The 17,167-nt window shown below is 50.8% G+C and overlaps 9 protein-coding genes across 9 annotated transcripts; 5 read left to right on the top strand and 4 right to left on the bottom strand.

Moving 5' to 3' along the window:
* Positions 1–136: 136 nt before the first annotated feature.
* On the top strand, positions 137–2,205 carry BO83DRAFT_349679 (sterigmatocystin 8-O-methyltransferase precursor). Its single transcript, XM_025528872.1, has 5 exons — positions 137–739; positions 799–931; positions 1,138–1,261; positions 1,318–1,769; positions 1,843–2,205. The coding sequence occupies exons 1-5, from the start codon at positions 581–583 to the stop codon at positions 2,160–2,162; spliced, it is 1,188 nt and encodes a 395-aa protein (XP_025382301.1). The 5' UTR covers positions 137–580; the 3' UTR covers positions 2,163–2,205.
* A 137-nt stretch (positions 2,206–2,342) lies between these two features.
* Positions 2,343–4,929, bottom strand: BO83DRAFT_442033 (putative dynein intermediate chain). The gene is made up of 3 exons (XM_025536374.1): positions 4,708–4,929; positions 3,847–4,626; positions 2,343–3,790 (listed from the first exon to the last, which is right to left on the bottom strand). The coding sequence occupies exons 1-3, from the start codon at positions 4,840–4,842 to the stop codon at positions 2,666–2,668; spliced, it is 2,040 nt and encodes a 679-aa protein (XP_025382300.1). The 5' UTR covers positions 4,843–4,929; the 3' UTR covers positions 2,343–2,665.
* A 170-nt stretch (positions 4,930–5,099) lies between these two features.
* Positions 5,100–6,130, top strand: BO83DRAFT_383388 (ATP synthase subunit e). The gene is made up of 3 exons (XM_025532462.1): positions 5,100–5,230; positions 5,313–5,496; positions 5,622–6,130. The coding sequence occupies exons 1-3, from the start codon at positions 5,207–5,209 to the stop codon at positions 5,690–5,692; spliced, it is 279 nt and encodes a 92-aa protein (XP_025382299.1). The 5' UTR covers positions 5,100–5,206; the 3' UTR covers positions 5,693–6,130.
* BO83DRAFT_372587 (CSN8/PSMD8/EIF3K family protein) lies at positions 5,971–7,138 on the bottom strand. The gene is made up of 3 exons (XM_025529988.1): positions 6,782–7,138; positions 6,541–6,722; positions 5,971–6,471 (listed from the first exon to the last, which is right to left on the bottom strand). Exons 1-3 carry the CDS (start codon positions 6,976–6,978, stop codon positions 6,197–6,199), a joined length of 654 nt encoding a protein of 217 aa, XP_025382298.1. The 5' UTR covers positions 6,979–7,138; the 3' UTR covers positions 5,971–6,196.
* A 139-nt stretch (positions 7,139–7,277) lies between these two features.
* On the top strand, positions 7,278–10,087 carry BO83DRAFT_383386 (dolichyl-diphosphooligosaccharide--protein glycosyltransferase subunit STT3). Its single transcript, XM_025532461.1, has 6 exons — positions 7,278–7,514; positions 7,577–7,600; positions 7,721–7,801; positions 7,861–8,454; positions 8,506–9,631; positions 9,686–10,087. The coding sequence occupies exons 1-6, from the start codon at positions 7,385–7,387 to the stop codon at positions 9,954–9,956; spliced, it is 2,226 nt and encodes a 741-aa protein (XP_025382297.1). The 5' UTR covers positions 7,278–7,384; the 3' UTR covers positions 9,957–10,087.
* Positions 10,088–10,551: 464 nt separating this feature from the next.
* Positions 10,552–11,123, bottom strand: BO83DRAFT_442029 (uncharacterized protein; the record flags this gene model as incomplete). Its single annotated transcript, XM_025536373.1, has 3 exons — positions 11,059–11,123; positions 10,789–10,913; positions 10,552–10,631 (listed from the first exon to the last, which is right to left on the bottom strand). Exons 1-3 carry the CDS (start codon positions 11,070–11,072, stop codon positions 10,552–10,554), a joined length of 219 nt encoding a protein of 72 aa, XP_025382296.1. The 5' UTR covers positions 11,073–11,123.
* A 598-nt stretch (positions 11,124–11,721) lies between these two features.
* Positions 11,722–13,219, bottom strand: BO83DRAFT_412565 (uncharacterized protein; the record flags this gene model as incomplete). Its single annotated transcript, XM_025534414.1, has 8 exons — positions 11,722–12,026; positions 12,084–12,158; positions 12,216–12,594; positions 12,642–12,746; positions 12,804–12,869; positions 12,929–12,980; positions 13,073–13,106; positions 13,177–13,219. The coding sequence occupies 8 exons, from the start codon at positions 13,217–13,219 to the stop codon at positions 11,731–11,733; spliced, it is 1,050 nt and encodes a 349-aa protein (XP_025382295.1). The 3' UTR covers positions 11,722–11,730.
* A 628-nt stretch (positions 13,220–13,847) lies between these two features.
* BO83DRAFT_383384 (acetyltransferase) lies at positions 13,848–15,518 on the top strand. Its single transcript, XM_025532460.1, has one exon. It carries the CDS (start codon positions 13,951–13,953, stop codon positions 15,328–15,330), a length of 1,380 nt encoding a protein of 459 aa, XP_025382294.1. The 5' UTR covers positions 13,848–13,950; the 3' UTR covers positions 15,331–15,518.
* Positions 15,519–15,869: 351 nt separating this feature from the next.
* Positions 15,870–16,635, top strand: BO83DRAFT_383383 (uncharacterized protein). The gene is made up of 2 exons (XM_025532459.1): positions 15,870–16,376; positions 16,409–16,635. The coding sequence occupies exons 1-2, from the start codon at positions 16,193–16,195 to the stop codon at positions 16,531–16,533; spliced, it is 309 nt and encodes a 102-aa protein (XP_025382293.1). The 5' UTR covers positions 15,870–16,192; the 3' UTR covers positions 16,534–16,635.
* The last annotated feature ends 532 nt before the right edge of the window (positions 16,636–17,167 follow it).

The raw sequence follows: 17,167 nt of genomic DNA, 5'->3' as shown, positions 1-17,167 counted from the left end.
TTTTCATTGCGCACAGGGCCAAGACCACAGCTGTTAGCTTCAAGCGTGTTCCTTGGAATGAGAGCATCCGGCTTCACTGGGACCGTCTTTGAAACTCTTGGACGATTGGATCCAGTCAATTACATAATGCAATGTTGAGTGTGCCGTGCTGGTGCCACTGGCAAAAGAGTATCCAAGTCAATGGTTCTCGCATCATTCGCGAAACTCAATCTCCGCCGATCCCCACATGGCTTTCGGATGGCTTGCACAGACTCTGGAACCGACCCTCGATCCGATACTATGCCCACATATTATGCCGCTGAGTGTCCAGTTCCTGGCAGATTTGTGTCCACTAAGGCACGCTAGCATCGTGCTCCGGCTCGATCTCCCATCTTATTCGTTATCGGGTATCCTCCATCACGCGAGTCAGGGGCCCCACGCTTGCAATTCCTCAGCTTTTGTTCCGATTATCCTTTCATCATACTAAAGCCCTCTATCCGCGACATTTGATGTTGGCTCCTGTATGTTCACCCGTCCTTGCAGGATATTGCATCTAGCCACCAAAGAACGAGCAAAACAGCACGAGGAGCCGGACTAGAAAATGTCTCTTGATCGTCAGATATCAGAGCTAACAAGCGCTGTCCAATCTAGCAGAGATGGAATCGACGATAGCACCCGGTTCAAGGCCATCAAAGCCGCACAGGGGTTGCTGGCAGCTTTGGGCTCTCCAGCCGAGACAGTCATTCAGGATGTCGTTATGGTAAGTTTTCAGAAGTATGCTGTCCATTTCCGTTGCTGCCAATTGACATGTGTGAAAAGAATTCGGTCCTTCTTATGGCACTTCGTATGGGTGTCCAGCTCGATGTCTTCAAGACTATCAGAGATAACCAAAATCATGCAACCACCACACAGCAGATCGCCAACAAATCTGGCGCAAGTGTAGTTCTCATGGGTAGATCTCCCTTATCTTATCAATCTCCATATTAGCCCTCATCAAATGTGAACTCGTGGGTCGGCGATGGATACACGCTTCTTTTCTCTGCGGTCCCACTCTGGAAGGGTCGATTGTAATATTTTGCAGATGCACCTGCATGGAATGCGCTCAACACATATGCCGACAAAAGCCCGAATAATGAATACTGACATGGCACCACCTAGACCAAATCATGAGGCTGCTTGCAGCTTCTGGCTACGTTCTGGAAGAAGATGTCCAGTCATACAAACCATCACCCCTCACAATGGTAATGGCCGAGCCTACCTTCGAAGCCACAACTCGAGCATGGTAAGCCCCTCAGTCACACCACCATGCCAACACACCCTCATCTGATACCACTCTAGCTTCGATATTGGCAACTTCTGTACCACGAGAGCCCCGGAGTTCTTCCGCAATAACAACAACCAGTTCCCCAAATCCGCCAAAGACACACCCTTCCAGCTCGCGATGAACACAGAGCTCAGTTACTTCGAATGGCTTGGTCACAACCCCTCCCTGGCAAAGGACTTCCAACAATGGATGACCCTGAAGCAGCAAACAACCCCGAACTGGGCCGACTGGTTCGACATCAAAGGCTCCATCACCGACGGTTTCAACGACTCAGCGAACAACGTCCTCCTCGTCGACGTCGGAGGAGGCGAGGGCCATTACCTGCATGCCTTGAACGAGAAAATCCCCACCCTTCCCGGACGTCTCGTCCTCCAAGACCTGCCACACGTCGTATCAAGCATAAAGACTCCCCCGAATGGAACCGACCTGATGCCTCACGATTTCTTCACCCCGCAGCCAGTCAAAGGTTCGATGCCTCCATGATCCACACACAAATCAAGACCGTGATAAAACACACCGACGCTAATTATCTCGCGCAGGTGCTCGGGCATATTATCTGCACTGGATCCTTCATGACTGGGCCGATGAGCAAGCCCGCCAAATCCTCACCAATATCGTCGAAGCTATGGAACCTGGGTATTCCCGCCTCATTATTAATGAGTATATCATACCGGATAGACACTGTGATTTTCCCACTGCGTGCATGAGTATCATGATGATGGTCCAGGTTGGCGCGTTCGAGCGGTCTGAGAAGCAATGGCGTGAGTTGCTTAACTCTGTTGGTCTGGAGAAGATTGTTTTCCATCAGCCGCCTGGTGGTGGGGAGGGTGTTATTGAGGCTGTCAAAAGCCATAAATGAATGGAATGCTGTATATAGATAGATTGTCGAGATTTGATGACGGGAATGATAGGAATGTGAAGTCTCCATCTAAGATGGTCACATGGGACTCGTGACTACACATTTGCTTATATAGGCCAACGTAAAAACTTCATGTCCTACTATACTTTTACGGCATCTTGTTTCATTAAAGGAACCATTGCGGTCGAGCAGGTAGTATGTACAAATGTTGGCTGGCTCTGAAATATTCGAACCCATTTCGTTTCTCTAGCTTGGAACAAATATAGATACATCAACGAGGTGCCTCGGGGTATATGATAAACTAAACAGCGGCGCCGCTCAAAATGTGTTACAGATCGGGAAGAAGACTAAAGCACCTCAGATGAATGGATCGATGGATTGTTGGCTGGCGAGGACAGACTTGAGCGAAGGAGACGATAAACCGACCTTGTCGCTTCGTTCGCTGGGAAGTCACAAGACGGTCATTGGTTCCTTTGTATTTCGCAAAAGGAGCTGAATGCGCATCAGTTGTTCCGGTCCTGTTGTTCCAACTTTCCAACGAGTTTCTTCATGCCCGCCCATTCATCGGCAGGCACGTCTTCCGGAGTACCGCTGAGACCCTTTCCGACTTCAAAAACAGTAACCACGCCGTCGAGCCCACCCGTTGCAATGCGCCTGCCCTCGCGCTCTTCCCAGGCTACCTTGTTGAGACTTCTCGTCAGTATGCCTCCACGGCCCTTGGACGGTGTCGTCTTCACGACGGGGACTTCGGTGTCCGTGTAGAGGTCCCAGACTTCGAGGTTTCCAGCACCATCGACGAGAGAGAAGACACCAGGGCGATGAGGGGACCATCGTGCGTCATACACGACATCCTCCCGATTAATGTCAAGGATAGGCTCCACGACTTGAGTTGGGGCTATGGCAGAGGTTGCAGGGGCAGTCGTGGCCGGCGGACGGATGCGCCAGAGCCTCACGCTCCAATCCAGACTAGAGCTAAGCATGAGATCGCCCAGATCAACTGGACCGCGAGCGGGATGGAATGCAGTGGACATGATCGGGGCTTTATGACCGCGATACACGAGGCGATGGTCGGTTCCAGCTTTGGCACCGGCTCTGTCGTAACGATGGCATGGGTAAATCCCTCCTTCCTCAGTACCAACGATGAAGAACGTGGGGTCGGACTGCGGGAATGACATCGTCGTGGGTGCAAGATCTTCTGTTTTCGAGGGCGGGGGAGTCGATAGTTCGAGGTATTCCTGAGGCTGAGAAAGCATGTCGACCGTCCAACCACAAACTACGCCATCAGTTGATGCGGTCAAAATGTTATGGGCATTCTGTGTTCCAATGATGGAAATACTGTAGACCGGGTGAGTATGCCCAGAGCCAGTCAACGGCGTCTTTTGAACGGGAGCGCCACCGCCTGCGCGCGACGACCGAGTATCCCAAAGCAGTACCTGCCCCGAGTACGAACCGCCAACAATGAGATTAGGGTGGAATGGAGAGAATTTGGCGGCTAAGATGTCGGAGGTAGAATGAAAGACATACTCCGGCCGGGAGTGAAGGTGTTGGTTCCAAATCTGGACGAGACCATCGGGTTCATGAGGAGCAGAAGGGTTCTTGGTGTATGCAGCCAGAACAAGTTCGGGGAACTGTGGAGATGTCAGATCTCAATGCGAAGCTCATAATGATGATGAAAGCGACCAACCTTTGGCGAAAAGCTAAGATCACTGATCATACGCTTCTTGCTCCATCGCTCGTCCCAGAACTGGCAGACCTCCCTGATTCCGCGCCGTTTCCGTCCATGTTCATCATCATCTTCTAGTTCACCATCCACGCCCCCAAGCTCGTAGTCGGCCAGCACATCGTATTCCTCGTCCAGTGCCCGTTCAATGACTTTAGCGGATCGTTCAACGAAATCCAGAAAGTCCTCAGAGGACGTGACAGCCTTTAATTCGTCATCATCTAATGTACGGAGCGGGTAACGCAAATTTAAGGCCTCGGCGCTGGCTTCATTGTCAGCAAGCTGTTGAGTGGCCTGCAGCTCCTCTTCGATCTCTTTTCGGAGCTTCCTCCGGATTTCTTCGTCGCGTTCGCTATCTCTCTTGCTGCCATTGTTCTCTTCATCGTCTGACTCTGTGGCGCCTGACGGTTTCAAGTCGTCCGTCTGGACTCCTTTACTATATGTAACAACTTCGGGTTTGGGCTCAGGGGCGGGCTGTGGTTCAGGAGCCGCGACAAACGGCTCGGTTCCGACCGTTTGAACAGCAATTGACTGTGAATGTGGTCGCGTAGTTGGACTGAATGCTTCCGTGTTGTCGCCACTGAGTTGGCTAGCGCTCAGGACTGAATTAGGCCTGCTTCCTTTCCGTGACAGGCCATCGGCCCCGTGGCTGATGGAAGCCGACCCCGGGCGGTCAACCAAACGTGAGATAAGATCATCGAGCTCAGCTCGACTATCTGCGCGGCTGGGGGCAGGAGAGACAACCTATAAAGACAAGTAGACATAAGCGCTGGCCCTTCTCAAGTGACATGGGCGACCATGAGTGAGGGGACAGGGTCTCTCTACCTCAGAAGCATCGCCGGTGTTAGCTCGGGTTTGCGAGAATTCCTTCTGCCGCAGCTCTCTCTGCCGCTTCAGTTCGGCGAGTTTGGCTCTCTTGGCAAGGATCTCGGCCTTGCGCTGTTGCATAGCCGAGGACATGATGGGGAGGAGGGGGAGTAACGGAAGGTGAAACCCTCCAGACCACGAACTGGCTGGTCTTTCAACTTGGGGACGAAGTAAATAAAGTACGGGGAGGGTTCGTTCGCGTTCCCTTGAACTTCCCCGTGTCTGTCCCGCGCCCAGGGAAACCCGGGTTGGTGATGACATAAGCGCCAAAGGGCCCGACGGTCCGGAAAAACTCGCGACAGGAACTTCGTCTTTACCAGCTCTCTAAAGTATCCTGTCCGATTGCCAGCCATTGACAGTCGATCCCTTCATAACGGTCGCTCGGAATCCGGCCTTGCTATCTCTCGTCTCACTGATCTGTTCCATTCGCCGCTCCGGAGGCCAGGGTTCTCATAAGATGGCTACCACACAGGGTGTCAACGTGAGTGTCATCAGTATCCGCCCTGGACCCATTGTCGTGATACAGGACCCTCGAGGTTAACCCGCTCCCTTCGCCCATCCAGGTTCTGCGCTATTCGGCCCTTGTTGCCGGTCTCGTCTACGGTTTCTACCACCAGTCTTCGATCACCGCCACTGCTAAGCACGCCGAGGCCGAACGCGAATATGCCCGCCAGGAGCGCCTGATCGAGCAGGCCAAGGCTGAGTGGAGGAAGAAGACGGCGCCCAAGGACACGCAAAACAGCGGAGGTACGTCTTGGTGCTAGCTTTTCCATACTCTGAATCCCCTTTACCAGTGCCGAATTGCCGTCCCCATTGGAACCCCCCAGCGGCATGTACCGGACCCCCCAATGCTAACTAGGGAACTTGCACAGTCATTACGGATCCCGAGGACAGCCGGTTTGACCTTGAGGCTTTCCTGAAGATGAAGGCTGGCGAGAACTAGAATGGAATCGAAGTATACGGCACGCAGATGAAGTTGCAGTTATCTCTCTAAGAGTCGTACCTCTTTGAAGGTATAGGCGAGAGATCTCGGGTCGGCCCCGATTATGTATTATTGTTTGGTCTAATTTCCCAGAGTCGTGTCATTGCGAGCGAAAGGAATGATTTTTCTTTTTCCCCTATAGACATCATCCCCGCATCTTGTACATACCCTGGGCTGTTGTGCGTCTGTATCACTACAGTTGGACCAGAAGAGCAAGAGATTCTGTATGCTTCGGTTTCATTACTGATCTTCTTCTCGTACTGAGTGCGCTTGCGCAATATTATGCCCATTGTTATGGGGCTGTTCTATGATATGCTCCGTGACGCCGTCAAGTCGTTACGTGCGGACCCGGGATGTTGCGCTCTAGATATGTAGTCATCCAATCTCTCCGTCATGTCCCGCCTATTACTGTAGGATAATCGAGTTCGCAAGGTAGCCCCTGTTTTTGCAGACTCCTAGATACTCTTAACTCCGGCGATTTCCGATCAAGGCCATGACCTGACTCAGTTCATTATACAACCGAACATCCTTCTGAAGGACTTCGTCGACAATCGGTTTTGGGTGCAACAGCCCTTTATTCTGATCCCATGTCCATCCATACGCTATGAACTTCTGCATGATGGCCGGGTCACCCTGTTGTGCGGCGGCAGCATCCAGACCGAGATAGGTTGCAGCGGCTGCTGGCCTTATCGCCTCATAGGCTCTGCTGACTTCCTTTAACGTCTTTTCCTGGAAATGGGCTAGGTAAGGTTAGTAATATGAAAGATGTAGCAAAGGCAAGGCATATTCGAGAGGATGGTTTGCCTTACATTCATAACTCTGAACTATGGGTCGGAGTGCTTCTGGCCATGGCAGTTCTCGCAGAATCTTATAAACTTGTTCATATTTCCGTTGCCAGACCGCCCGGAGAAGTGTCAAGCAGTTCTGTAGTGACGAGTCATTTTGTAGTAATTCTTGTGGCACGCGTTGTGTCGATAAACGAGCTTCGGGACTGAGTAACTGCGGATTAGCGATTTGCCAACTGTGGGGGAGTAGCTCGGGATATCTCACATTTTGTCTACGAGAAGGTTGGAGAAGAAGAATGTAGAATAGTAAAGACTGAGTAGCTCCGTGTGGTTGCCCTTTTTCATGGAGAGCAGACAAGCTTCGCTTTCATAGTTTGATAGTGTTTCGTAGAGCTCCATCGGCGATTTAGCAGAGGCAACGACGGCGGTCAGTTGCTCTTGTGTGAGTGGGGGAAGATCCATGGTGAGATGACCGTTGAGCGATCGCGAGAGTTTTCAAGTATTAATTCTCAAATGAATATTTCTTGAAACAGGGGGTAACGATTCTGATGTTCGACTGATGGTCGACTAGACTTGCGCTGATACTAAGCACTGACGGTGCGGGGACGTTTCGGAGGAAAACCCCCCAAACCCGCAACGGGAAAAGGGAACTAGTAACAAAGTATTGTGGTTTGACTTGGGTGACTTACGTACCTGGCGCCAAGCCCCAGAAGAGACCACCTTGCGAAGCTCTCGACACTCTTCAATTCATTCCCCCCGTTCACATCACCACCCAACCCTTCCCTCTCATCAGCTCCCGGGACAGGTCGAGGGCTGTTTGCTCATCTTCTTTCCCATTGGATTTTGATTCTTTTCTCCCCTGGCCATTATGGCCGAATCACCCCTCGATGTCCTCTTGAAGGGTAACTCCGGCAGAACAACACGCGGCCTTCTGCGGATTATCATTCTAGCTACCATTGCCGCCGCTGCTGTGTCCAGTCGTCTGTTCAGTGTTATCCGTATGTCTCTTGATTCATATAAATGATCAATTGAATGACCGTCACTAACATTGACCCTCTAGGATTCGAGAGTATTATTCACGAGTGTATGTTTTGATACCAATCCTCCATCTATACCTTGACGCTACCGCGGATCCGGCATTCGACACCGTGTGCAGGCAGCTCCATTCAGAGGCAACCGATGCTAATGTAGCTCCCTTCTACAGTCGACCCCTGGTTCAACTTCCGCGCAACAAAATACCTGGTCTCCCATGGCTTTGAGAGCTTCTGGGACTGGTTCGACGACCGTACGTTCTTCCTGCCAAGCATGCTTTACCTGCATATACTGATTGACGATGCTGCTCAGGAACATGGCACCCCCTGGGACGTGTCACTGGTGGCACGCTATACCCCGGTCTGATGGTGACCAGCGGTGTTATCTACCACGTCTTGCGTTTCCTCACCATCCCTGTCGATATCCGTAACATCTGTGTCTTGCTTGCCCCGGGCTTCTCCGGTCTGACTGCGCTGGCAATGTACTTTCTGACTCGCGAGATGACGACATCCCCCTCCGCCGGTCTTCTTGCGGCTGCTTTCATGGGTATCGTCCCCGGATACATCTCTCGTTCCGTCGCGGGCAGCTACGATAACGAGGCCATTGCTATTTTCCTGCTGGTGTTCACCTTCTTCCTGTGGATCAAGGCTGTCAAGAACGGCTCCATCATGTGGGGTTCTCTGGCAGCTTTGTTCTATGGCTACATGGTGTCTGCCTGGGGTGGTTATGTCTTCATCACTAACTTGATCCCTCTGCACGTTTTCGTTCTTCTGTGCATGGGCAGATACAGCTCCCGTATCTATATCAGCTACACCACCTGGTATGCTCTGGGAACTCTGGCCAGTATGCAGATTCCTTTCGTCGGATTCCTGCCAATTCGCAACAGTGACCACATGTCCGCACTCGGTGTGTACTCTTATTGTCTGTAGAGAAGATAGTTTGTACTGACCTTGCCAGGTGTCTTTGGCCTCATTCAGCTCGTGGCCTTTGCTGACTTCGTCCGTGGTTTCATCCCGGGCAAGCACTTCCAGAGACTTCTGACTACCATGATCATCGTTGTCTTCGGAATCGCTTTCGTCGGACTTGTCGTCCTCACCGTGTCCGGAGTGATTGCCCCTTGGAGCGGTCGTTTCTACTCTCTGTGGGATACCGGCTATGCCAAGATCCACATCCCTATCATTGCCTCCGTCTCCGAGCACCAGCCCACCGCTTGGCCCGCTTTCTTCTTTGATCTGAACTTCTTGATCTGGCTCTTCCCTGCTGGTGTCTACATGTGCTTCCGCGATCTCAAGGATGAGCATGTCTTTGTCATCATCTACTCGGTGCTTGCCAGTTACTTCGCCGGTGTCATGGTTCGTCTGATGTTGACCCTGACCCCTATTGTTTGTGTTGCGGCTGCTCTGGCCCTCTCCACCATTCTCGACACGTATGTGTTCGCGAAGAACGGCCCCAACCCCCGCGCCAAGGCGAACGAGGACAACTCGGACGGTCTTCGTTCCACCAGGAAGCCCAATGTCGGTGTCACGTCCTACCTGTCCAAGGCTGTCATGACCTCCTCCGTTGTCATCTATCTGCTTCTCTTCGTTGCGCACTGCACCTGGGTCACCTCGAACGCTTACTCCTCCCCGTCTGTGGTTCTCGCGAGCCGTTTGCCTGATGGAAGCCAGCACATTATCGATGACTACCGTGAGGCGTACTACTGGCTCCGCCAGAACACTGAGCACAACGCCAAGATCATGTCCTGGTGGGATTACGGCTACCAGATTGGTGGTATGGCGGATCGCCCTACCCTGGTTGACAACAACACGTGGAACAACACCCACATTGCCACTGTTGGTAAGGCGATGAGCTCTCGTGAGGAGGTCAGTTACCCCATCCTCCGTCAGCACGATGTTGATTACGTGCTGGTGGTGTTTGGTGGATTGCTGGGCTACTCCGGTGACGACATCAACAAGTTCCTGTGGATGGTCCGTATCGCCGAGGGTATCTGGCCCGACGAGGTCAAGGAGCGTGACTTCTTCACTGCCCGCGGTGAGTACCGGGTGGATGACGGTGCCACCCCCACCATGCGTAACAGCTTGATGTAAGATATCCCCTATTTGCCATGGCATAGATACGACACTAACAACGACTGCAGGTACAAAATGTCCTACTACAACTTCAACTCCTTGTTCGGTCCCGGCCAGGCCGTTGACCGCGTGCGTGGATCTCGACTCCCCGCGGAAGGCCCTCAGCTGAACACGCTCGAGGAGGCATTCACCAGTGAGAACTGGATCATCCGTATCTACAAGGTCAAGGACCTCGACAACCTCGGCCGTGACCACAACAACGCGGTGGCCTTTGACAAGGGCCACAAGCGCAAGCGCGCCACCAAGCGCAAGGGCCCTCGTGTCCTGCGGACCGAGTAAAGGGCCTGGTGTCGTTGATAGATACCAGGTTGGGTGTAAAATCGATCCCTTCTTCATTTCTTAGCATGTCATTTTCAATTCCATGTTCTTGTACGTGTCATATCACCATATAGGCGGAATTATAGAAGTTGTGCATTTGGTTAGAAGCGTAGACTACTTCTTCTTTCTTCTACCCTTAAGCAACCAAGCTGAACCTTGTCAGAATGATAATGACAAATTAAACACGGATATCCTTCGACTAATATACAGGTAAATAATAATTAGACGCGAGCAGAGATTTCCACTTGATCAGCAACACCATCTACACACATCCATCTCTTCCCTTCCCTAGTATCACACCCTCCCCTCACACGTCCAACCACCCCCAAACCCAGCACAAACCCAACACACAAAAAAAGATAAATATACAGTATATTCATAGTTATTCAAACCTAACTCCAATCCCAATACACCATCAACAACCAATCAATTAAATCAAATCAATCCATGCACACACACACACACACACACACACAGCTCGATCAGCATACGCTGAAACCGGAAATATAATAAAACAACGACAAACAGTATTCCGCAAATGCAATATTCAAATCAATTATTGCTTCTTAGCCGGCTCATCGGGAACCTTCACGTCCGAGAACTCATCCTGTCCGACGGCGCGGATGGTGTAGGCGTCTATACAATAGAGATGATGACATTAGCTGTTGTGTTTCCTTGAGTGGATTCAGGGGCTGTAATGGGGTAGCATTGCGCATGCGCACAACAACAATAATAATCAAGGACAAACGCTGAGTATGAAGGAGGGTAGTAAGTAGGAGGTATGGAAACGTACAAACACTAAGGGTAAAAGACACCAAGGCCAGACCGGTCAAGGCATTCTTGAACAGATACGGACGACGGGCACGGAGAAGAGCCGCTCCGGCGCGGTAGTCTTTGCCGTAGTAGGTTGAGTTGAAGCTGTATTTTCCATTGACGGTATGAGTCAGTGTGTCTCTCTATCTTGCGATGGATGGGATGGGGTGATTCGGGGTAGTAGGTGGTAGTGGGGTGTTCTGTCTGGGATGGGGGTGTAATAAGCATTGGAAGGGATATTGGGACGTACATTCCGGCAGGCATTGTGAAAAGGATGAGTCCGTGCTGACTGGTTGAGGCTTGGAGATGAGTGAGGGTTCTGGAGAGGGCGCGCCGTTTTTTCTTTTCGGAGGTGGACGGGGAACTTTTGAAGAGGATCGACTGACGCCTTCATTGGGGGGATTCGGCCCGGGCTTGGCGGGCTGGTGGTGGCTGCTGGCCGAGGCGGAGCCGCGGGGATTTAATTTGTTTGTCTCTATACTCCGTATGCTGGTTTTTATTGCATGATGCTCTCATGTGTCGTTGTCTTGATGGATTTCTTATGTTTTAGATGCAGTAGATTGTGCTATAAATGTTGGATTAGCATCAGGTCGGACTCTCTTGAAATTGTAGTAGTATCAGTTGCTAATTATATATTTCTTATAAGGCTACTACTACTCTTAGTAGTACTTGATCACATTCAAATAATCATGACAGTAGTAGTAGTAGTAGTATTAGTATTATGGGAGAGTTCCACCTGTATGATGCTTTTAATTTACCGCCTATCGCCTTGCTGTGAGGTCTTCTGTACTACTTACTATCTCCTACCTCTCATTACTTCATCTTGTACCTAAGACAAAGGATCACGCAATGGTTATATACTCTGCTAGAAAGTCTCAGGCTATAAGGAAGAGAATATAATAATAGCATTTATCAGCAGTATCTATACCTGTTCCACTGTCGTGGTTACGACTATCCGCTGCTGGCTTTCGTTATCGCAACTCTCAAGATCGAGCTTACCCTTGCCCTTAAATTTATGGGCCCAGTGACTCCGTTCGCTGAGCTGGTATCCGCTATGACCAGGACCGTTTCTCCAATCTCGGCTCGGATCGGTGCTCTTTTTGCTGCTGTTTAGCCCCGGAATGTTTCTAAGAAGCACGCGCAACGAAGGTAAAGAACCGGTGATTAGGCCGAGCGCATATTCGACGTTCATCAATATAAGTGGAACAGCACCAACGTCTAGGATGCGCGGTTAGTGGAGTAGATTTGTATCGAAGAAGAGAAGTGAGACCGTACATGTATAGTCAGTTGAGTTAACCTGGAAGTCCAACAGCGGGATGCGTGCCAGCCCGGCACTGCATGCCACAAATCCTATGATCCATCAACCATTGATTTTCAGGGAAGTGAAAGAAAAGTTCGCAAACATACCAAGACAAAACAGTCCAACAATGAATAAACGACGCTGAATAGGCATTTGAAGCTTCCAGATAGTCGGCATCGGAAGAGTGATAATGCTCACATCGAATAATAACATCAGTATTGCCTGATACAGCTGGAGGTCCTCTAACACAGCATTGGAAAAGCACTTCGAGTTAGGAATGGTCGAATCCCACGCTGCCTGCACTGGCCAGCACTGGAAGATCAAGGGTAATTCCCCCGAAATTGTCACGATGACCATGAGCACCATGATTCCCAGACCAATCCGCCGGATCCATTTGGTTGGGAAAACCCGCATGATGAAAACAGTAAGGCTACATTTGACAGCCAAGGCCACCCAGAGATACAGGCAGAACAAGATATATACGTACTGAAACAGTAAGTCAGCGTCTATAGAAGAACAGAAAAGGCACTAACCTTCTCCGTCATGATCATATCTGCAGTAGGAACAGTATCCTGATGGTAGCCAATCCCGTACGTTGTAAGAATGATGGAGAGGGCCGCGAACACAAGGACCATGGCCTGCTCAGTGCGGTTAAGAGCGGGTTCATCTTCATCCTCTGTGAAAATAGTACATACCAGGGCAAGAAGAACAAGACAATCATCCAGACCGAGAGCGTGCATGATAAATCCCCGAAGATAGAGCTAGGGAGACGCAGGTCGATCAGCCCGTGTATGCTGCCATTGCGGAAACGTAAACATACTCTAAGACAGCAAACAATCAGGGTGAGAAGACCGAATGCGCCAATCACTCCCCTCACTGTGTACACCATTGGAGGCGCCGGATCAGGAAGATGCATCGGAGAGCCATCTGTACCGGTCATTTTCTTGTCAGCCGCTATGGTGACTTCCTTGGCTTTTGTTTTATTTCCTCATCCGGAGCTGATTTGAACGAGTATAGCAACAGTAAAGAGGCATCCGCAAGCAAAAAACCCGACAATAGCCCCCTGACCGGCGTTTCTGTCAAGATAAATCCAGACATCGCGACATCCCATTTCCTGAAATGATTGAGTGCGTGTACGTGCAGGGATCCGTCCCCCATGCGGCCGACTGCAGGGTAGATATCCTGTTAAAAAGACATAATAGAAATGATCATTAATCTATCGAACAGGGAAGCCAATCCTGAAAGTGACCAAGTGGGCCGGTGCTGTGCCACTTTGTTGTTTGAGGTGAACATGAACCATCATCCGATTCGGGGCTGTCATAGTGGCCCACTTGGCGCATGAACCGGGGAGTGACCGTTGGTCGCGGAGGCTGCCACGGCCAAGATGGTGTCAATGCCTCGCCCATTGACATAAAGATTAAAGAGATATGTTACACAGTAAAGGTCAGCCATCGATGATCATAATCAAGGTGTAATGCTGCGAGATTGGCTCTTGGACTTTGTCATGAACCCGCATCAGCCGGCTCAGCCCTGACTGGCTCGAATCTGATGGCATCTTGCACCTTACTGGGAGACGCAATCTATGTATGCGGCGGCGTCAGACTAACAACAACCCCGGTTACACCGTTTCTTTGTTATCTGGTCTATTAATTTCGGAGTTGAACGTCCGTAGTGGGCTGCTTTAAAGGGGATTCAGGAGGGATGGGACGACCGCAACCTGTCAAGGAAATGGTTCGCATCAAAGATCTTGTCTGAACGGCGAGGATCATCACCTCGTTGACCAACATCAAACTCCGTGACTGTATTATTTCACTTGAATTCTCCTCATATCAATCTTCCAGCATGTCGGATGGCCCTGGTCTGCTGGCTTTAAGCCCGCTCGACCACATCCCGGCGAAGCTCTTCCTGCCGTATATCCTGTACTTCGACACGACCGACACGCAGACAGCCCTCTCCACCCTCCAGAAAGGAATTGACAGGTTGATTTCAGAATTGCCCTGGCTCGCCGGAGATGTGGTTCTCTATAGTGTGCCAGACGGGCCCAAGAACCGAATGCATATTGCGCCCCCACGTGTTCCTCTTTCTGATGTCCCTATGCTGAAGACCAAGCACTTTGACGGCGATGCAGACTCTCATTCTCACCCGATCCAGTCCTATCTGCCTCTGCCCACATTTATCCCAGCCTCCCAACAGCGTCCTGTTCTTCGCTTTCAGGCAAATGTATTTCATAGCAGGATCATTGTGGCCATGTCCTTCTGGCACAGCGTCTTTGATGGTACCGGGGCCGGTGTGATCCTGGAAGCAGTCGCCGAGTGCTGCAAGTCAACCAACGAAGAAATCACAACCAGCCTCGCGCAGACTATCGCGAAGACCCATGATGATCTCCGGAAGGAAGTCGCAAAATTTCCATCTAAATGTGTGAAGCGCCTCGACCACAGCATTGAGTTGGGAACGCCTGTTTTTGATCCCAACATTTCCACTGAGCAATGGAATGCAATGGAATCTGCCTTGTCCTCTATGGTCGAGACAAAGCGATACACCTTCAGCTCCGAGAAAGTAGCCAAGGTGAAGGACATTTGTACTCAACTCATGCCTCAGTTGCAGTCCTCAAAGTGGATCTCTAGCAACGATGTTATTACTGCAACACTGGCCATCTGTGTCGACCGAGCCCTTCACCCGGAGCGAGCAGACAGAACCCAAAGCGCCGATTTCCTGATGGCCGTTGATTTGCGAAGCCGAGTTGATCCTCCGCTACCAGAGACCTACCTGGGGAACGCGATCTTCCCTGTTCATGATGATATCTATTCTGAAGAGATGGCAGGCCAGACAGGAAATGATGCAGATACCCTACATCTAGCTCAGTTGGCACTGCGTATCCGCATGAAGCTTACAACCATGGACAAGACTCTCATGTATAGCGCATCAGCCGCCGTCGCCGACTATGAAGATTGGACCAAGGTTGAAGCAGGACCCGCGGGGATCATTGTAACCAGCTGGAGAGGTCTCAAGGTCTTTTCGCTAGATTTTGGCGCTGGACTGGGCCACATTGTAGACTTCGAGCCCGGGCTCACGCTTGTCCCTGGTGGGTGTATCTTTCTGCCGTCACGGACGTCCTTGGAGAAAAGTGGGTCGTCTTCAATGTGGGAAGTATGCATCACCCTGAAAGCTGGGGATTCCCAATTGCTTGAGAAGGATCCACTGTTCAACCGGATCTTGGCATGATAATGGCTGGTGAAATGTAGTATATGGCTATCTGGACTGTACTACGTGACGGTGTTGACGGAAGTTCTCTTTGACTCTACTAGCATTGTTCGCATTGTCGCTAAGTTGAGGTTGCCAGGTACAAGGCACATTAGACAGTGTTAGCAGTGCTGCTTAGTATATTCACAAGGTGCTAGGTTTCATCTTATACTGGACCCATGGGTGTGCTCGAGGCATTTTAATGCCGGCCGATCATCAATAAATCTAGGGTAGAATCCCTTAACACCTGCATAATGAGTATTTATACTAAGGATGCATCGGGGCCAAATGCCATTGTCAACGTCCAATTAGGCACATTGATTTTGAGCTCTTCCTGGATGAGACTGTTGGTTCAATTAGAAAGGATGTCAATAGATATGGAATGAGGATGGGGGGACAGAATAAGGGAAATGACGGTGGATGCCGCGAGACAGACTCACGTGACCATTGTGTCAAGCGCCGGCCAGATTCCTGCTTCGGCTTCCGTCCATCCATTCATTCAGCTTGACTTCTTCCACCAACAACAACTACCATTATCCTCCTTTCTTCCTCCCCTTCTGATTTCTCGGTTGGTATTTCTTACCTACATCACCTCTTTGTTTCCGCCCGAGTCATCATTGCTTTCTTCTCATATTTACCAATCACCGGTACTCACCTTTACGCTGTATGCGCCGCGTCGGCAGATTATCTAGTCGCATTCTAAGCCCGGTGCTTGCACCGTGAATTTCCCCTTCCCCTGCGTAGACAAACCCAACCAGTTCCCCTTTTGCTTTACAAATTCGATCTTTCAAACCTCGTCCTTCCTTCCATCTGGCCGGCTCAGTCGGCCATTGAACCAGTCGTAATGGCTCAGTCGACCGATCACCTCGTCGATCAGATCGCCCAGCTCAACGCCGCCCGAAACCTCGTCCTTGGCGATGCTGCCTTCTACCCACAGATCGTGAACGGTGTTCTTCCGTTAATTGGCGCAAGTACACGCCTGGAGTTGCGACGATGGGGATCGGAGTTCCTGGCCGAGACGTTTGCCAGTCCTGCGTTGGCTTCGACTCAGAAGGAACAGTTGGCCCGAACGTGCTGCAGACATTACGAGAGATATTGGAATTGCCGGAAAAGGATCCCATGGTTTTGAAACATATAGTGCAGAATGCGGCCAGTTTGTATCCGCTGGTGTTTAGGCATATGTAGGTGGCTGATGCTTGCTCTGTTTCGCCCCCCTCCTCGGGAGAGCTCTCGTAGATTGCTGCATGGTGCTGCAATGTGATTTAGAGCACCCATTGGGCTTCGCAGTGTACTAACGCTTGACCTTGCAGGTATCAACCACCCCCGCAGAGGCAACCGCCTGGGAGAACATGACAGCCATCAAACAGGACATCCTGGCGTCGATGGGACTCCTTCCCTTTCCCCGTCAAGATCTGCTGTATCAAGTTCGTACAGCGAGTCATCCACGTGCAGGACGCATGGCCCCATCGCCGACCCTAGAGTATGTTCACTGAGATCTTGCGTATTTCGCCGAGATTAACGCTGTCTTCTTAGCGACCCGAGCAGAATGAGACCTCCTTGGCCATTGTGCCCCGAAACCATGCTATCCTGTCTCTCCCAAACCTGGAAGCAGAGGCGTCCGGATTGCTGGATCGACTTCTCTCTGTCTTTCAAGAAGAATCAAGGTACTTAAGATCCCTCTTATTCGCGGTAGTCAATCTACGATATCGCTAACACTTTCATAGTGATCCCCTTCTCGTCAATGCGACATTGAACTGCCTGGCCGTCCTCATCCGAACCCGACCGTCCGTGGGCAATAAGATCATCAACGCGATCATGA

Source organism: Aspergillus eucalypticola (assembly GCF_003184535.1).
Source record: "Aspergillus eucalypticola CBS 122712 chromosome Unknown BO83scaffold_45, whole genome shotgun sequence".
In the NCBI taxonomy this organism is placed as follows: domain Eukaryota; kingdom Fungi; phylum Ascomycota; class Eurotiomycetes; order Eurotiales; family Aspergillaceae; genus Aspergillus; species Aspergillus eucalypticola.
The sequence above is the reverse complement of the archived record's forward strand: the minus strand, read 5'-3'. Positions and strand labels throughout refer to the sequence as shown.